This window comes from Neomonachus schauinslandi, chromosome 5 (genome assembly GCF_002201575.2).
Source record: "Neomonachus schauinslandi chromosome 5, ASM220157v2, whole genome shotgun sequence".
Taxonomy (NCBI): domain Eukaryota; kingdom Metazoa; phylum Chordata; class Mammalia; order Carnivora; family Phocidae; genus Neomonachus; species Neomonachus schauinslandi.
Genome location: NC_058407.1, coordinates 41093816 through 41111338, shown reverse-complemented (window position 1 = coordinate 41111338; position 17523 = coordinate 41093816). Strand labels below are relative to the sequence as shown.

Sequence of the window (17523 nt, the reverse complement as noted above, 5' to 3'; positions counted from 1 at the left end):
TGCAGCACTACTAAAGAGAAATGCAAAGTATCTTACAGCCTCCCTGACCTCCATTTGTGGGATGGCATTCCTCTTCCACCATCCCCTCTAACTGCTGAGGAAAAGGCATCTGACAGAACTTTCATGGGAATTCTAGTATTTACTAACTTACCTCTCATGGCACCAAGAACCTTTATGAGTGCAGGAAAGACTGCACTTCTTAAGAAAAAAACAATTTTTTTTTTTTCCAATCTCAGAGGCAGAAAACAACAACACACGAAATCCCATCCTTTTCGTACTGATAAGTGGGCTCAGGTGAAGATACTTACTTTTAAATTTACTATGGTCCGGGGTATCCTGGCTTTCTTCTATCAGTATTTTGGCAGCCACATCAAGAGTAACAATCTTGGTTTTGGAGACGAGGAACAGCATGACAAACTTCTGGCTCATAATTCTCAGAGACTTGTCTTTTCTACTGTTTGCAGATGCTACAAAGGGAATGAGATGAAAGCATCAAAACATGTGATTTACTACATGGAAGATGGTACTTGGGGTTTGCCAGAACTACGAACTCTAACAGCAGATGCAAAGATCACTCTGGTTATAGGCAGAAGCCTACTAGACACACATCACCAAGAGATGGCTCATAAAGAAATGAGATTGATTTCCTTTCCTTTCTTTTTTTAAGTAATCTCTACGTCCAACGTGGGGCTCCAACTCATGACCCTGAGATTAAGAGCTGCAAGCTCTACTGACTGAACCAGCCAGGTGCCCCAAGAAAGGAGACGGATTTTCTTATGGCTTGTACAACTCCTCTCCAATAGGCATCTTTGAAACCACTCATAATGCTTTATACTCCTACTTCATAGGATACAATCCATGAGGTAGTTTTCCTGAAGCAACTTTTTGAAAAGATCAATGTAGAAGAAAAAAAAGGAGAGGGTAGACTTCAGGGATTGTTTTCAGAACATCAACTCTTCCCAAAGGGCAAGAACTCTTGTTTTTATTTCTCTGTGCCCACAATATCTCGAATATGTGAAACACAGTAGGCGCTTGCCCCTTCCATCGCTTTTCAGGAGGAAGTGAAGAAATAAGCCAGACATGAACAGGAGACACTGATCAGATGTGTGCTGCTATAGACGGCAGGCAAACCATCCCCGACAGATGGCTGTCTCCTCTGGTTATTAGGATGAGAACTGGCTCATGGGGTGGCGCTAAAAGGCATGAGGCAGTAAATCTAATGAAAACCAGCCCCACATTTCCATTCCTATTATATTTGCAAGTGAAATGTGAGTGATACTTGTACTTTATCGTCTTAGCAATGGGGATTAGGGTGAGAATGATGGAGATCAATGGTTAAAACAGAAAGAGGATACATAGGAGCTGAGCGGGGAAGAACAATGTAGATAAATATTTTAAAAATGCTGCATCAAATGACGGGAGGGGTTATCTATCTTTCTTATCAACATGTTCTCCGAACGGGGTTCTTTTCTAAGTAATCTACTCTAATGTAATTTAAAAAATTGAATTCCCCAGGGGGCCTGGGTGGCTCAGTCGTTGGGCATCTGCCTTCGGCTCAGGTCATGATCCCAGGATCCTGGGATCGAGCCCCGCGTCGGGCTCCCTGCTCAGCGGGAAGCCTCCTTCTCCCTCTCCCACTCCCCCGCTTGTGTTCCCTCTTTCGCTGTGTCTCTCTCTGTCAAATAAATAAATAAGATCTTTAAAAAAAAAACCATTGAATTCTCTGAAAAGATAACTTCTTTCAGAGTAAAATTTCCTTAAAGGCTCACAAATAGACGTCAGCCTGGGGCCATCAGCCTGAAACGAGAGCACTGTCCGCAATCTATGGTCCAAACATACCAAATACCAAGTGAACTGCCACTAGACAGGCTTGAGGTGAGGCTGAGGGGGAAGCCCAGTCGGGGAGCCATCTGTCTCCCTTTCTTCAGTAGATCCAACAGGAGGGCATCTCCCTCCAGGGCTGTCAATCTGCACTTCCCACCTTAGCAGTGAATTTCTACGGAAGAGACCATCCCTCCCTCTCTGCCATTACTTGTGTGGTTACTGTGAACTCACAAGAGGGATAGTCGGGTTCCGAGAAATCCAGTAACTGTGGATCTTGAGATTCTGGATAGCTGTCTTTTTTACGTTCTCCAAGTTTATAATCCATCAGATCTAGCTCCTTCTGCTGGAGATGTGCCATCTGTTCTTCATATTTCTGCTCCTCTCCCAGTCTCTGGAGGCTCCTCAGGGTTTTTGGCAGGCTGTGCCGGCCATGCCAGCCATATTGATTCTTGGCCACCCGGCTGACCAGATGCAGCGATTCCAGCACATTTACAATGTCATAGATACGTCTCCTTTCAACGCCTGTTTGGAAAATAGAAGTTGACCGTCATCCAGGCAAACATTTTTGAGTAAAAATTCCTTGAGGGTCTGGACCGTGTCTGTAAACTACTTTACATGATGCCCATTATAATGGCCAGCAAGTGCAGATGCTCTAAAAGTTCAACCTATAAGGATGCAAGCAACAGAAATTATTTTTCTTTCTTATTCTGGGGATCCAACCCTTAACAAGAGCTAGGATAAAACATCCACCCAGACATGGATGAGAGTTCCATCTCTCTTACATAAACAATAGTATGTCTTTTCTTTGGACCTGTTAGGTAAGCCACGCAAACATTTCAGCATGTTAAAACGGGTGGGATTGAGCATCACATGTACTAGTGTGTCTAATGGACGCCTGATGAACACTGTTTGGTTGATTTGGACTTGTATTCCTAATTATGCAGACTATAAAATAAACTGTCCAATGTATGATACCTCATTTGGACAATTCTATCCTTTCCTGGAGTTTGAATGATGTGAAATAATTATCTTGTTAACTCTCTTAATGGCCCAGTTAGGAAAGCAGATGGCAAATATTTTGTTTCCTATTTTGCACTGGAAACTCAGGTGTCAAGAGCTTGGGCACCCTTCTCAAGTTGCTGGGGGAAGCTACAGCCACGGCTGAACAACACATGAGTTTCCTTTTGCTCCTCTTGGCCACCGATAACTGTCCCTCTGTTCCCATTCACAGGCGTTTGGCCCAAACAGCCCAGCGATAAAGCACAGAGACTCTTCATGTCCAATACAGGCTGACCTCAGAGTTCATCAATTGTCTACCTACTTTCCCAACACTCTCAAAATACCCAGGATTATGAGCGGTCTATCACATTTACCAAAAATATGTACAGCAGTTAAGCCCGGGGGCTTGGAGGTCAGACTGCCTGGATTTGAATCAACTCTGCTCTATCCCTTACTAGTTGTGTGATCCTCGGAAGTTACTTCATCTTTCTGTGCCTTAGTATTTATCTCATAAGGTGATGAGGATTAAACGTGGCCATAAACGTAAAGGGTCTACAATAGGGTGTCACTTTTATCTACTGTTTGTATATTATTCTTAAATACTTCCTGCACAGCATTGGAAATACCCCAAATCCCTGCTAGCATGAGAGGTCACAGTAGAAACAGATTTTAAAACTTTCCTGACTCATCCTGTTGTGCAACAGGCCCTTAGGCTTTTGGAACCCACTGGCTCTTTTGCTCTCATCTAAGTCCCCATAGCAAAAGCCTCCAGGCAGCTCCCAGAAAACTGGTCCAGCTACAAAGATGCCCTCTTTCTGCTCACTTGCCAGGAGCTGTTATATAATCAGAGCAGACAGTGAGCGTAGCTTCTGACCCTTCCAAGATTTAATAGAAAAAACTGACCAAATTACAATGAAAACTTTGGAGGTGAAGTAAAGTTCTTTCCTACGCATGAAGACGCATTTCACAGTCAATCAGAACATATCAGCTCCTGACCCTGAAAAGTTCTTCACCCTCAGATGCCTGCTGGAAGGTGCAGCCCCTTGTCCAGATCTGCCTGGCTTTATTCCAGTCTGTTTTCATATATTAACACATCTTGTTTAGAGTGTAACATTCTATAAACCTTCCCATTAGAAATGTCATGTGAATGCAACTGAGACACCCCAGAGCCAGCCATATGCTGGGCTGTTTTGTTATTTTGTATTAGATACAAACTGTTAAATCTCCATCTAGTGGAGAGAGATCCTAAGAAGGGAAAATAAAGGAAGATTCTGACCACTTGGAGGTAAGATGAATGTTTAATATGCACAATGGGTGTTTAATAGGTGGTGCTGATAAAAGCCAATGTGGCAGCTGCCTGCCTAGATAATCATCTTTTCAATCTGGACTGTGTTTAACTGTCTACCGGCTGGTGCACTGAAAAGTTCCATTTCACAGGTCTCCAGATCTTCGGGTTACTCTGGGGCTTGCTCTGTCGGGAAGGTTTTTCCTGGTACCCAGTCTTCTCTTTCTTTTGGATCAACACAATCCTATTAATCCTAGTCATAGCATTAGTTATGTCCCCCCAAGGATTTAGCAGTCATTACCATGCTTTCCTTAGTCCTCGATGGAGTTTATTGAGAACATCTCTCAGCCCAATAAACTCATTTCTAAATCTGTGCTATTGTCCATTTACTAAAGTCACTCCTGGTTCTTTAACTTCTTCTAAAAAAAGATTTTATTTATTTATTTATTTATTAAGAGAAAGTGTGCTCGAGCAGGGGGTGGGGGGCAGAGGGAGAGAATCCCAAGCAGACTCCCCGCTGAGTGCTGAGCCCAACCCAGGTCTCAATCCCACAACCCCGTGATTATGACCTAAGCCGAAATCAAGAGTTGGATGCTTAACTGACTGAGCCACGTAGGTGCCCCTAGTTCTTTAACTTCTTACCTGTAATACCCATGGTCAAAGCTACATGGGACCACAATCTGGGAAATAATGCAATTGAAATGTTCTGAACATTCTAGGTTAACGTATGTTCTTATAGCTTGTGACCTGGGATACAGTAGGGAATTTAGACTCAACCCCAAGAAATAGTTACCCCTGAAATAGCTTCCGAGAAGAGACCCTGTTTTTGAACCTCACAGGAAGAGAGATGATAAGTTCATTTTGCAGGTCTGGATGATCATGAGGCATTAGGAAGCTGTTTGCAAAATCTCTGGAATTCTGCTCCAACCAGCCATAACATGGGCATCTGTAACTCACATGAGAGTAGGAGTCCAGCTTCCTTTCTGAACCCCCAACCCCCAGATCTGTAACATAGCCTTCTGACACCTAATCTTTTGTCTTCACACTAACATCAGTGCAAGGTCCCTGGATGGAAGTTGGTACATGGAGAAAGCTGGCTTCATGAACCCCAGCGAGAAGGACACTGTGTGCTATTGTTTTACCCTTATCCTCTGTAAGACTAGTTTCTAGGACCCTGTGCCTCGAATGGGTGTATCCTAAGCCTCTATCCAACTGGGTCACCTTCCCCTTCTTGTTTCATTGGCACTGATGCCAAATACTGTATTCTACTTCTGGGCTCCCCAACCAAGGCACCATACTTCCTCTTCCTAAAGGTGGAGAGGACAATTTGGGGAGGGCGGAGAGAGATCTAGTAAGAGCCGAGTAGAAACTATTCCACATAACAGTAACAGTTACCCATGCTAGGCCCTGAGTTAGGCATGTCACTGAGATTATCCCCAACTTTGCTAAGTTTCTGCAAGGTAGGTGCTATGATCCTTGTGTTATAGACAGGAAAAGGTTAATTAACTTTTTAAAACTCTCACGGTCTGTAAATTGGAGAGCTGGGCTTCAAATCCAACCCCATCTGACCCAAAGCCCAGCCCATGGTCTTTCTATCACAACCCATTGCTTCCTCATTATCTCCATTTCTGCTAAAAATATTTTTAGCCATCAGTTTGAATAATTCAGATTGACAATCATCTACTGGGGCACATCTCTCAGGGCTATGGGAAGAAAGAGAACCAAAAAAATAAATTAAAAATATAATCTATCATACAGCCTGTTTAGCTGATTATTTCTTTTTTTCTGTATGTACAACCTCCTTATTTTTTAAGGGGACACCCTCTACCTTCAAATCCCTGTGATTTCTGCTTATTAAAGATTGTCAACAGTATGTTTACCCTGAGACGAACTGCAATCCATGTCCACTAGGGGTCTCTATTCTGAGGCCACTGTGCGTGTTTACAGCCCATACACCACCGCACATTACACACACCCAAGCCATGTGAACACACGCACTCCTCTTTGTTATAAGGTTTCGCTGTTTGAGTTATGTCCAGATGTGCTTCTCCTCGTTTGGTAGGCTTGCTGTGGATATCACAGTATATGGCTTCAAACATAATGCTCTTGCTCTCAAATCCTGTTTGATCACAGAAATAACACCAGGTCTGAACTCTAGAAGCATTATTAAAAATAAACAGCAAGGCATTTTTAAATGTTTTTTGCCTGTCTGAAATAATCTGAAATTAAAAATGAGATATTAATTTTTAATGAGTCTTTTTTACATATATTTTATAAGGTCAAAAAAAAAATTTCTGTTTGACCCTCAGGCCCAGAAGACTCCCTGGAATCCTATGCATAAGGATGAGAAATTTGATGACAGGAGGAAGCTCGACTTGCTCCTCTGTTCTTACCATTCAGAGCCCACCCTTTACTTAATGAGAAGCTATCTGAAGACTTGGGCCTGCCCAAGGAAACCGGTTTCCCACTGTGACTAGAGATAGGCCTGCAGGTAATCTGATGATACATACCAAGACTGACAGCAACTTCATCTAGGGAGATGGTTGTTTTCTCAGTTGACAAGGGATAACTTGGATAGCGAGCTAGAAACTTCTGGCACAGGAGTCCTAGACTTTTCTGTTTTCTGCTTGGCCTTTGCTTTTCAAATTCGTCCACAGCACTGTCCCCAACCACATCAAGCTACAAAGGGCAGACAAAAGGGAGGGGAGAGATGTCATAGTTAACATCCTAATAGAGAAATTACATGAAAAATGCAAGAGAAATGCATAGAGAAATGAGAGTTATTGGCAAAGTGAGGGGGACATCCCAGTCCGTATCATGCTAGATTCTGCTTAAAATATATTTCCTAATCCAATTTTCTTAATGTTTTACTGATTGTTTTCTTTGGACTGAATTTTTTCTCCTTTGAAACTTGAGGATGAGTCTTTTGGTTAAAAGCTTAAAAAATGAAAAATGAAGTTGTTAATGGCTTGTTACACCCTTGCTACTAATGTGTTCACTAGATCAGCATCACCAGGAGCTTGTTAGAGACATAGAGTCTCAGGCTGTATCCCAGACCTGATGTATCAGAATCTAGATCTTGGGTGATTGCTACTGACATAGAAGTCTGAGATCCACTGGCCTGCATTGTGTCACCAGTGTTTTATTTTTTACAACTGACCAAGGGTAGATGGAACTGAACAAGGGCAGTTAAGTCTTACTCCTCCTTATTCTTTCTTATTGCAAGTACGCTTAAGTAGTATCCTTGTCTCATCAACCCATATTTGAAAAATGCTCAATTCAAGCCCAAGAAAGTAAGAGGCTTTTCAATGAACAGATTCAAGGAGAAAAGTGATATGATTATCTCAATGGCTTTCAGAAAAAGCCTTTGCTAAATTTAATACCCATACATGATTTTCAAAAATGCCCTTAGAAAACTAGAAATGGAGAACTTCTTTAATAAAAAGTGTATCTATAAAAACCCAACAGCAAACACATGTCTTAATGGGAAAATCTTGGAAGCATTCCCTTAAAATCTGGAAAATGATAAGGATGCCCATTATCACTGTTCCTCTTCAACACCATATTGAAGATCCTAGCCAGTGCATGAGGACAAGAAAAAGAAAGTGAGGCAAGGGATTAGAAAGGAATAAGCAAGACTTTCATTCTGCAGAAGATACGATTGTTTATATATAAAACTCAAAAGTATCTCGGACAAATTATTAAAAATAATAAGCGAATTTGCAAGGTAGCTGTAAAGGCAAAACAATGTATCTCAAAAATCACTTGCATTGTCATACAGTAGTAAATGAAGTGACAAGACATTATTTACAATAGCAATAAGGATATAACAAATGTTTTTAGGAACAAATCTAGCAAAAATCTATTTGCATAAAATATTAAAACTTAGATCTTAGAGAAATGCACTTAAAACTTAGAGAAATACACTGTCTTCATGGATAGGAGAGCTCAGTACCATAAACAGGTTTATTCTTCTCAAATTAATCTACATGTAATGCAATTCCAATTAAAATCCAATCTGAAGTATATAAGGAAAAACAAAAGGCAAAGAATAGCCCACATACTCTGAAGCAAAATAAGTTGAGTCTTGCTTTACCTGAAATCAAGGCTTATTACAATCTGGTATTGATGTAGGGATACACAGATTGGCCAATGGAACAAAAGAGAGCCTAGAAAGAGATGACAGAGATAGCCCTGCCAACTTGGGAGAACAAGAAGGACTGAATAAATAGCTCAAGGACAACTGATTACAACAAGCAACTTAAAAAAAGATAAGCACCAGATCGAAATGTAACACATTGAACTGATAAAGGTTTATTTTCAAGACTATAAAATAAACTCTTACATATCAGCACGGAGAAAAAGAACCTAATAAAAATCAGCAAAGAACATGAAGAGACACTTCACAGAAGAGGAAAAAAAATGTGGTGGCCAATAAACATGTGAGAGAGGCTTAGCCTCATTAGTAATCAAGGAAAAACAAATGAATATCACAAAAATACACAACTGCATACCCATTAGATTGGCAGAAATTAATAAATTTGACAGCGTCAAATGTCAGAGAAGATGTGGATCAATAAATGTTCATACATTATTGGTGGGTGAAAATAGCACTTGGGAAAGCAATTACTTTGTGAATAGTTGCATATCCAATGACTTAATAATTTCACTACTAGATGTATACCCTAGAACAGTAGTCCTCAAACTTTTGGGTCATAGAGTCCCTTTATATTCTTAAAAATTACTGAGGAGTATCTTCCTTAAATTGAGTCCTTACTACCTTTGGATAGAATATCTGATCATATAAAATATACTTATCATGTACATAATATTTTTAGCACCCAAAACCAGATTCAGGACATCTTTTTCTCTTCTCCTGTCCCAATTTCTTCATTTTGGTAATTTTTATAGCATAAAAAATCCCCAAGAGGAGGAAAAATGGAGAAATAACTGACTTTTCTTAGCAAATCTGGGAAGAAGTTTGATGGGAGAGTGAAAATTATTGGCCACTGATTTTTTTTTTTTTTAAAGTATAGATATGCTGTTTATTCAATAGCTCTGGTTCCCCAGAGGACAGAAAATTTAAAGATGATTTAACTTTAAGGCCCCAAACCAAAGAATTGAACATCTATAAAAATAATGAAATTTCCCAAGTCTAAAATAAACTATTGCCCTCAAAATCGGAGCAAAATTACAATTTGCAGCAGCATAAAAAAAGTCCAATCTTCTTCATTAAATCAAAATTATTAAATAGTTTTGCTTAAATCATTGTCTTTTTTTTTTTAAGAACACTGCAAGTTCTTTTTTTTTTTTTTTAAGATTTTATTTATTTATTCATGAGAGACAGAGAGAGAGAGAGAGGCAGAAGGAGAAGCAGGCTCTCCGCAGAGCAGGGAGCCCGATGCGGGACTCGATACCAGGACCCTGGGATCATGACCTGAGCTGAAGGCAGATGCTTAACTGACTGAGCCACCCAGGCGTCCCAATGTCATTTTTAAAATGTGTACTGGGAATAGTCAAGGGAGTAGCATACAGAAGAGAAAAAAGCATTCATTATGAAAAAAATGAGACAGAGTAAGAATTCCATTTCAGCTATAAATAAGATATTAGGTTTTGATATATTTTGGTATCTATAAATAGCAGGGATTTGTGGATGAAAGATACTGCCTACCTAAAGGTATTTTACCATTACAGACATTTGACATGCCATTAAATCACCCCAATAGCAAAAAAAAAAAAAAGAAGACATGAAGTTTAATACTGCTTTTGGCTCAGTAGTAACTGAAGAATTGAGAATTCTATGACTTAAATAATCAAGTAAAAATTTAAAAGTTCTATAAAGCCTGAGGAGTACAGCCTGTTTACCTGCAGAGAGTCTGTAAAGGCATCATCCTTGTTTTCAATGGGTCTGAACAGTCCCTTTTTCTTCTCCCGGTCTCTTATGTCCGGGCTGGCGGCGCTAATGAGCATCTTCAGGTTAGCTGTGGGGGTCCATGGTTCTGCCTGCTGTCTGTCAACAAGCTTAACTGGAGTAATGGGATTTCTTTCTGGAGTGAAGATTTTTTGCTTTGATAAATCAATTGGTTCATTTTTTATTGGAGTCTTCGGGGCCATCCTTGAGCGTTCAACAAATATATTTTCCTATTTAAAAAAAAAAAAAAAGAGACCTTTTAGCAAGAAAGAGAAAGAGCAGGTATAAGCTAAGAGCATTTTGTTCCCATGATTCACCAAGACATGAAGATACAAAGAGACCATATGTTCAGGGCTGAAAAATATCAGGCTAGGACTAATGAAAATAGAAGGATTTGTGGAATCCAAGAGTGGTTCAGCGAGAAAATGATCATCATCTACTGCTTTTTAAAAAATTTTATTTAAGATTTAATTTATTTATTTGAGAGCGAGCGAGCGAGCGAGCAGGGGGAGGGCTAAAGGAAGAGGGGGAGAGAGAGAGTCTCAAGTAGACTCCCTGCCAAGTGTGGAGCCTGAGGTGGGGCTTGGTTCCAGGACCCCGAGATCATGACCTGAGCCGAAATCAAGAGCCAGATGCTTAACTGACAGAGCCACCCAGGTGTCCCTCATTTACCTATTTTAAACATACTTCTCATGCATCTCTGTGGACAAAGTCATGAGTGTATCTGTCACTGGTAGATGCTTGTAATAGTTGGGGATGACAAGGGCAACTGTGGGTTGAGTCCATACTGCTTCTTTATTTACAGGTTTGTACTAACTAGTGCAGTACAATTTTGCTTTTGTCGTTCAGTGTTCACCAGTGCTAATACAGCGATTAGTAGTAGGACCAAAAAATGGAAAAGTATCCAACAAAATGCCGCATTTCAAACCAACCTGGAGGGCTGTAATTCCCCTAGAGCAGTGCTTCTCAAACTATCCGTGGTGAAGGGCCAGGGTTTTTTATTTCCAAACCCCCATATACTGATACGTGGTTTTACTTCATAGGACTCACATGCAACTTCCACCACCTGTGACTCTCCATTTGCATTTGTCACTCAAACAACCTACAGTCCGTTCAACAGGAAGAGACCTCTGATCATAGGCTTAGAGCAAATTGCTACAGAGCTTTCCAAGTGCTTGACTCTCAAGTTCTGCTCTTAATTTTTTGCAGTTTAGTAATAATTTGTAGACTAGCAGAATGTAGCAGACCACACTTTGAGTAGACCATCTCAGATAATTATAAGAAAAGATCAATGATGGATCCATTATGTTCCTTAGTCCACTATGAAGAGGGACTAAGTATACGAAAGCCACATTTGGAACTACCAAGTAATGAAAACAAGTTTCTTTCCCCGGAAGTAAGGATTTGCCATCTGAAAATGGAAAGATTCTGCTCTTTCTGCAGCAGAATTCCCCTCCAGGCAATCGTAACTTACATAATGATGAAGGCGGATGCGTTAAACATTTGTCATTCCTTTTCCTATACACGTATCACTCTATAGCAACTGCATGCTTGCATTTTGGCTGGGCAGTGGTTTAAAAAAGGTGCTTTCCTATAAATGAGCAACATATGAAGAGAGGCAAAAAAGATTGGGAGCAACTGGAGTTTGTGTTAGCAGGGCCAACTCTTGTTCCTTGGATCAGCAGAAGCTGCCAGCTGGCCATGGTGAGGCTCTGCCCCAGTGTCACTGGAAGAAAGGGAGGTGGGGACGGGGGTGGCAATTTCCCACCACAGCGGCAATAAGCTGCCAGCCTGGAGACTTCATCTACGCACATCTCTTGACACGTCCCTACTAGTGTGCAATTCTGATGAAGTCTTCTACAAGGGAACTCTGAAGGGAAAGTATTGAGTATTTACTATGGTCCACACCCCATTTTATGTACTTTATGTCCGTTAACTCATCTAATCCTGTGACCTAGGTGCTAGTATTTTTCCAGTCTACAGATGAAGAAACTGAGGCACAGAGAGGTTAAGTAACTTGCCTGAGGTCACATACGCCCTTCAGTCAGTATAAAAGTCATTGGTATGCAAGAAACAGCGACCAGGAGACGTTTCTGAAATCCTGCATCTAGAAATGAGCTTGTCCTGGGTGCAAACCGGGAGGAAGTTATCTTTACCACAGCTCCCACAAAAGGTACCCAGCAGGCCACTGATCCCCACTGGCACCTACGGAGAGGCAGGAAGGGGAAGGAGCTCTGCAGGCAGGCTCTAGGGCCGCTTACCTGCCTCGGCTACTTTGCAGCAGCCTGAGTGGGAGCAAGCTGCTTGTCTTCACCGTATTTTAATTCTCTCCACTGAAAATGAAGTTCATAAACATACCAACCACAAGGACTATTAGAATACTTCCTGGCACATAGCAAGCTCTCAATAAAACTTAGCTGTTACCTGTTCCCCTCTGTCCCATTCTTTATTACTGTTCATTCTGGGCACTCAGAGCTAATATGATATAGCACGTCATATTGCTATCTAACTTCTCAGGTGCGTATCTTGACTCATTAATGAGAGTGTGCACTTCCGGAGGTCAGGGAGCAAGTTCCACATGTCTCCGTCCTCACAATTTTTGGCACAATGCCTTCCCCTTACAGATGCTGTAAGAACACGGTGCCTTGATTATCTAGTTTTCCAAAAAGCATCCCTGTGGCAGAGGGTGTGGCCCAGGCGTGCTGAGGTGGCCAGAGATCCACCCTCCTTCCGTACTGTCTCTAGGGTACCTACCTATTCTCGCAGGAATGATGAGCTCCTACTTTTTCCCTAAGGAGGAACAATTTAGATGCGTTATTTCCTCCAACACTACAGTTTAAGTCAAACTTAAAGCAGGAGGGGAGTTAGGTTACCTGCTAGGTTATGAATGTAGCATACCTCCACGAAAAGGGAAAAAAAAATGCCATGCAAATTTGCATTCTGAGATCTCAGATGGGCAGAAAGTCAACGGTACTCTAACCAGACCCTGCTTCATCTGTCTGTCTAGCCTGCAGTCCTGACACCGTGCAAGTGGAAGGGGAGTTAGAATTTGCAAATGTGGTTTTTGTCTCAGCTCTGTATCTTTTTGATCCTGGACAAATTGCTTGTTCCGTCTGGGCTCAAGTTTCCTTATCAATAAAATAAGGGATTCCAACTAAAGTTAACTACCTCCGAGGCTTTCCAGCAAGGCTTCCCAGCTGTGTGGTGGCCACAGGGCTGCACTGAGATCTCTTCAGGAACGAATGACTCAGGATGGCTCTGAGGGGTCATCCTAGAACTTCCAATTGGGTAAAGTCCAGACCTCCCCTGAGACCGTGTTGCAGATCTGCTTCTCCCTCTGTCCAGTTTTGCTGCCTTCCCCTCCCACCCACAGGCCCGGATCCCCAGAGCCCCCCCTAACAAACCTCCTGTGCACTGACTCCATGTCGGATCTGCCTGCCAAGAAATCTAAGCTGCAAAGCCCAGGAAGTCACCTCCACGGTCAGAGAGGGCCTGCAGAGATGTAACCCATGAAACAGGCTCTCCAGTTCTCATATGCAAATGGAGACCACATTGCCTGGCTTACTTGCCACAAAAGTGCTGGGAAGGTGGGATCAGATGAGGAAGGTGAAGGCAGTTTGTAACTTGTGAGTGCTATACAGATGTGTGTGATCATGAAGTACACCAGCACGTCGACTCTGCTGTATACTGCCAGAGAAAGGTTTTGTAGTTAGATCTTGGTTCAAGTCCTGCTTGTGTCTCAGATACAGCTTTGATCGTGTTCCCTCAAATAACATATACAATGATCAGCCTTGTCCAGGCCCTTGGCAATATTTTGCCAACTGCTTTTCCAGTTCCATCTCATGCCTATTCCACATTTCGCCCAAACAGTACACTTGCTTTTCTTCAAACTTGCCCTACACCATGACTTTGTCTTTAATGCTATCAGTGAAGCTTCGCCCTTTGAGACCCTACCTATGCTTTAGGCCTAGCTCACTGCAAAGATGACACATTAGGAAGTGTCTCCTAGCGATCGACCAACAACTCTCTTTCCCTTCAGAGCACACTTTCTAAAATGAGTAATCCATACCAACGGCTTTCCCCTGCCCATCTCCCAAGGGTTCCTCAAACCACCAGGCTGTTCTGATCCACTGCTTTCACCCAGGTCACCTCTCATTTGCCAGATCAATAGCAAAACACCTCATTTGACCTCACTGCCGTGGTTGAGACCGTTGACTGTTCTTTGCTCTACGAAACACGCAGCCCTTCTGAAATAGCACACTTTCTCTCTTGGTTCTCTCCCTACTTCTTGGACTATTTCTTCTCAGTCTCCTTCCTTGGTTCCTCTTTTTCTGCTCTTAAAACCTCCACCCTCCACTCCTCTCTGTTCGCTCTCTCTGGGATAGTTCACCCAATCTCATGTCCATGGCTTTAAAACCAACCTGTATGCTGACAGTTCCCAAGTTCGTATCTGGCTAGGACTTTTCATGAATTCCAAAATCATGCAACCAGTGCCTCCTGCACATATTTATCTACCTATAATCATACAGGAACAAAGATTTAGTCCAAATCTAACTTACCTTTTTTCTTCATCACTCCTAAAAGTCATGGGTGACATTTAAAGAAAACCTGTGCCCACTAAGTCTGGGCATTGTCTCCAAATGTACCTGCTTATTTCTACTCCTTACCAGTTCCCTTCCTCTCCACTTGCTTAAGTTAGCATTCATTCCTTCAAGCCCTCGTGAGGCATTATCTCCTTCACAAAGCACTCTGACAGCTCAATCCTTAGTGCTCACCCCTGAGTGCCAAACCATCCATTTTCTTTTGTCCTCCCCAAATGCACTGTAAACAACTTGTTTATTATCTCATAACTGGACTCGGTAAACTTGGGTAATGAAATAGAAAACTGTTATATATTTAAAAAAATTTCTCTGTAAGTAGCAAGAAGGTGCGTGCATAATACAGTACTTACAACTGTTGACAAATGTGCAGAAAGTCAAAAAAGAGAAATCCTCTCAACTCCAGCTGACCCACAAAACACTGTACCAGGCATCCCTCAGAGGGTTTCAAGCAACAATTCAGCACCACTAGCTGTGAATATCTTGAACATTACTCGAATGCCTACACCTCATGTTGTTTCTTCTGCCTACAATGTCCTTCTCGCTCACTCTTGTTTTTTTGTAGGTTGAATGTCCTCAGCCATTGAGGCTTAGCCCAGATGTTACCTCCTCTGTGAAGCTTCCCAAATCTCCCAGAATTCCCTGTGAATTTATTTCTTCCTCCTTTATTTTGCCAAACATTTTGTCCCTGCTCCTACAACGGCACTTACCAAATGACAGTACAGTTGGTTAGTTTTGCATCTGAGACCCTGAAAGTCTCTCAGGTAAGTGAGGGCAGGGCCAACATGTTTGGCTTTGGGTTGTCAGTTCCACTGAGGACAGTGTAAACAGTATGTGTTACTGGGTTACAAACACCTAAAGAGGGAGGTGCTATTTATTAGCTCCAATTTACGGAGGAAAAAAACAGGTTGAAAGAGGTGAGGAAACCTAAACCGCTGTGTCCCAGCACCTGGAACATAATATTTATTGAGTGACTGTATAAATATATTAGTTCAAGGTTACGGAGCTAATAAATGGCAGAGCAGGAAATCAAACCCAGATCTCTGTTACTGCAAATCCCATGTTCTCACCATCCCTAGAAACCCTCCTTCCTTTACTACATTGCAAGGTGAAAAAGACAAAACCCCTCCAGTATCTGGGCAGAAGCACTGTTCTCATTCCTTTCCTTCTCTTTGAGAGGTAAAATCATCTCTGCTCATACATTCCATTTCAAACATTTTAACTGCTTTTCCTGTCTCTTTTGAGTGATTTGAGTTTTTCTCAGCATGCATTAAAATGGGAAAGATCAACTGGACACAGCACTCACTGATGCTAACTAGAGTAGAGTGCCCTTGTGGAAGGCACTTGATAAAAAAATCACTGACCCAGAAGGAAAGAAGTGGACCCTGACTCAGGCTTTATATAAGTGTATACACAATCTTTCAAGGCTATTCCATCCGAATTATAAAGGAAAACAAAAAGTTTTGCTCCGAAACTCTCAAAGCCAAAACCCTCAATATACATTTTAAAGTCTGGGCATTTCCACCCTCATATGGCTTAGGTAATTTTTAGAAAGTCCTCTTGGAACCAATAATGTTTTGGTATACTTCTTTTCCTAACAAAAAATTTTTGAATGCTAGGAACAACAATCTACAAAAAATATACAATTGCACACCTATCCAAAATGAACAGTTGTCAAGTATTCTTCAAAGGTTCACATAACAGGTGCTTTGCAACCAGGCAGTTTCACTGTTGATGCGAAGCCTAAAAATAAGACTAGGAACCTAGAGAAGTTCAATGCCCAAGAAAGTTGCTATGCTCAGATTTGTATGCAAAGCTTCTATATCTGGGTTTGCTCTATCTATTTGGCTTCTGCCTAAAAATGCTTAGGCATTCACTAATGAGCTATTGTACCTTTTCAGTAGGGTACTGGCTGGTGAGTGTGGTTGTGCTGATGAGGGTATGGTGATAGTTTAGACATTACTATGGCCACTTTATTTCATTATGTTTCTTGAAGACTCAACCAAGGTCTTAAAAATCACAAGGGGTGGAAAAAGGGAGGGAAAGGCTTAGTACAAAACCAGCAGCAGCACTGTCAAATTATTTAGAGTATGCTTAGTGGGCTAAGTCATTTTATCTCCCTATATATGGGAGACACAGGTCATAATTTTGGGTGAATGGAACAGCCACTAGGAGCTGGATCATTGGTACAAAGAACATTTCATAGCTCTTTAATAGTCCAGCATTACAGTATAAGGTATAGACCTTATTTCTTGGGAACTAAGGCTTCACGTTCCTGTGCAGCATTAGCTAATTCCACTCTTGACAACTATAAGTATTATAAACTTTTGATTGCAGTGTCCAGCATATCTTTGATTCATGTAAATTGGTTCCAACATTACATCTAACTTAGCCTCTTTCCACTGCACAATTGTTGAGTGGGAAACTCAACAATAACGGTTTGAATGCCTTCATTGTAAAGAAAGTATATTTCTATAATGTTAATCAAAATTAATTATTACGTTTATAAGACAAGTACAAGTGTTATGTTGGAACACTTCATTGAATTAGACATCATCATCCTAAATATGTTAGCGCTTTAAGGTATTTAAGTGCACTTACCTTTTGCGCATTTTCCCCATCTTCAATTGCAAAATCTAGTCTGGACTGCCTGGGGTTGATCAGGTCTTTTAGTGTTAAACAATTTACCTCCATCTGTAATGCACAATTACATTAGAAAGTGATTTTACAGTTGGATGTTTTCTCCTCCAACAAAAATATCTATTTATTACCTGCTCACGAACATGAACTTCCCCGACCTAAACTCCTCCTAGGAATTTCCAGGAGTGTAGCCATCCCCCAACTCTAAAATGCACTTGAATGAACACGAGCCCTTAAAGTGTGCTTGGAAATTACTAAAAACCTGG

At 41.4% G+C, this 17523-nt stretch overlaps 1 protein-coding gene across 1 annotated transcript in view; it reads right to left on the bottom strand.

Moving 5' to 3' along the window:
• The window catches only part of E2F7 (E2F transcription factor 7), a 35141-nt gene extending 17830 nt beyond the window's left edge, over positions 1-17311 (bottom strand). Inside the window, exons 1-5 of the mRNA XM_021678555.1 lie at positions 17219-17311; positions 9974-10249; positions 6619-6787; positions 2056-2346; positions 309-467 (exon numbers count right to left, since the gene is read on the bottom strand). Coding sequence (XP_021534230.1) covers positions 309-467; positions 2056-2346; positions 6619-6787; positions 9974-10249; positions 17219-17311 — 988 coding nt within the window. The remainder of the gene's footprint in view (positions 1-308; positions 468-2055; positions 2347-6618; positions 6788-9973; positions 10250-17218) is intronic.
• Positions 17312-17523: the final 212 nt, after the last annotated feature.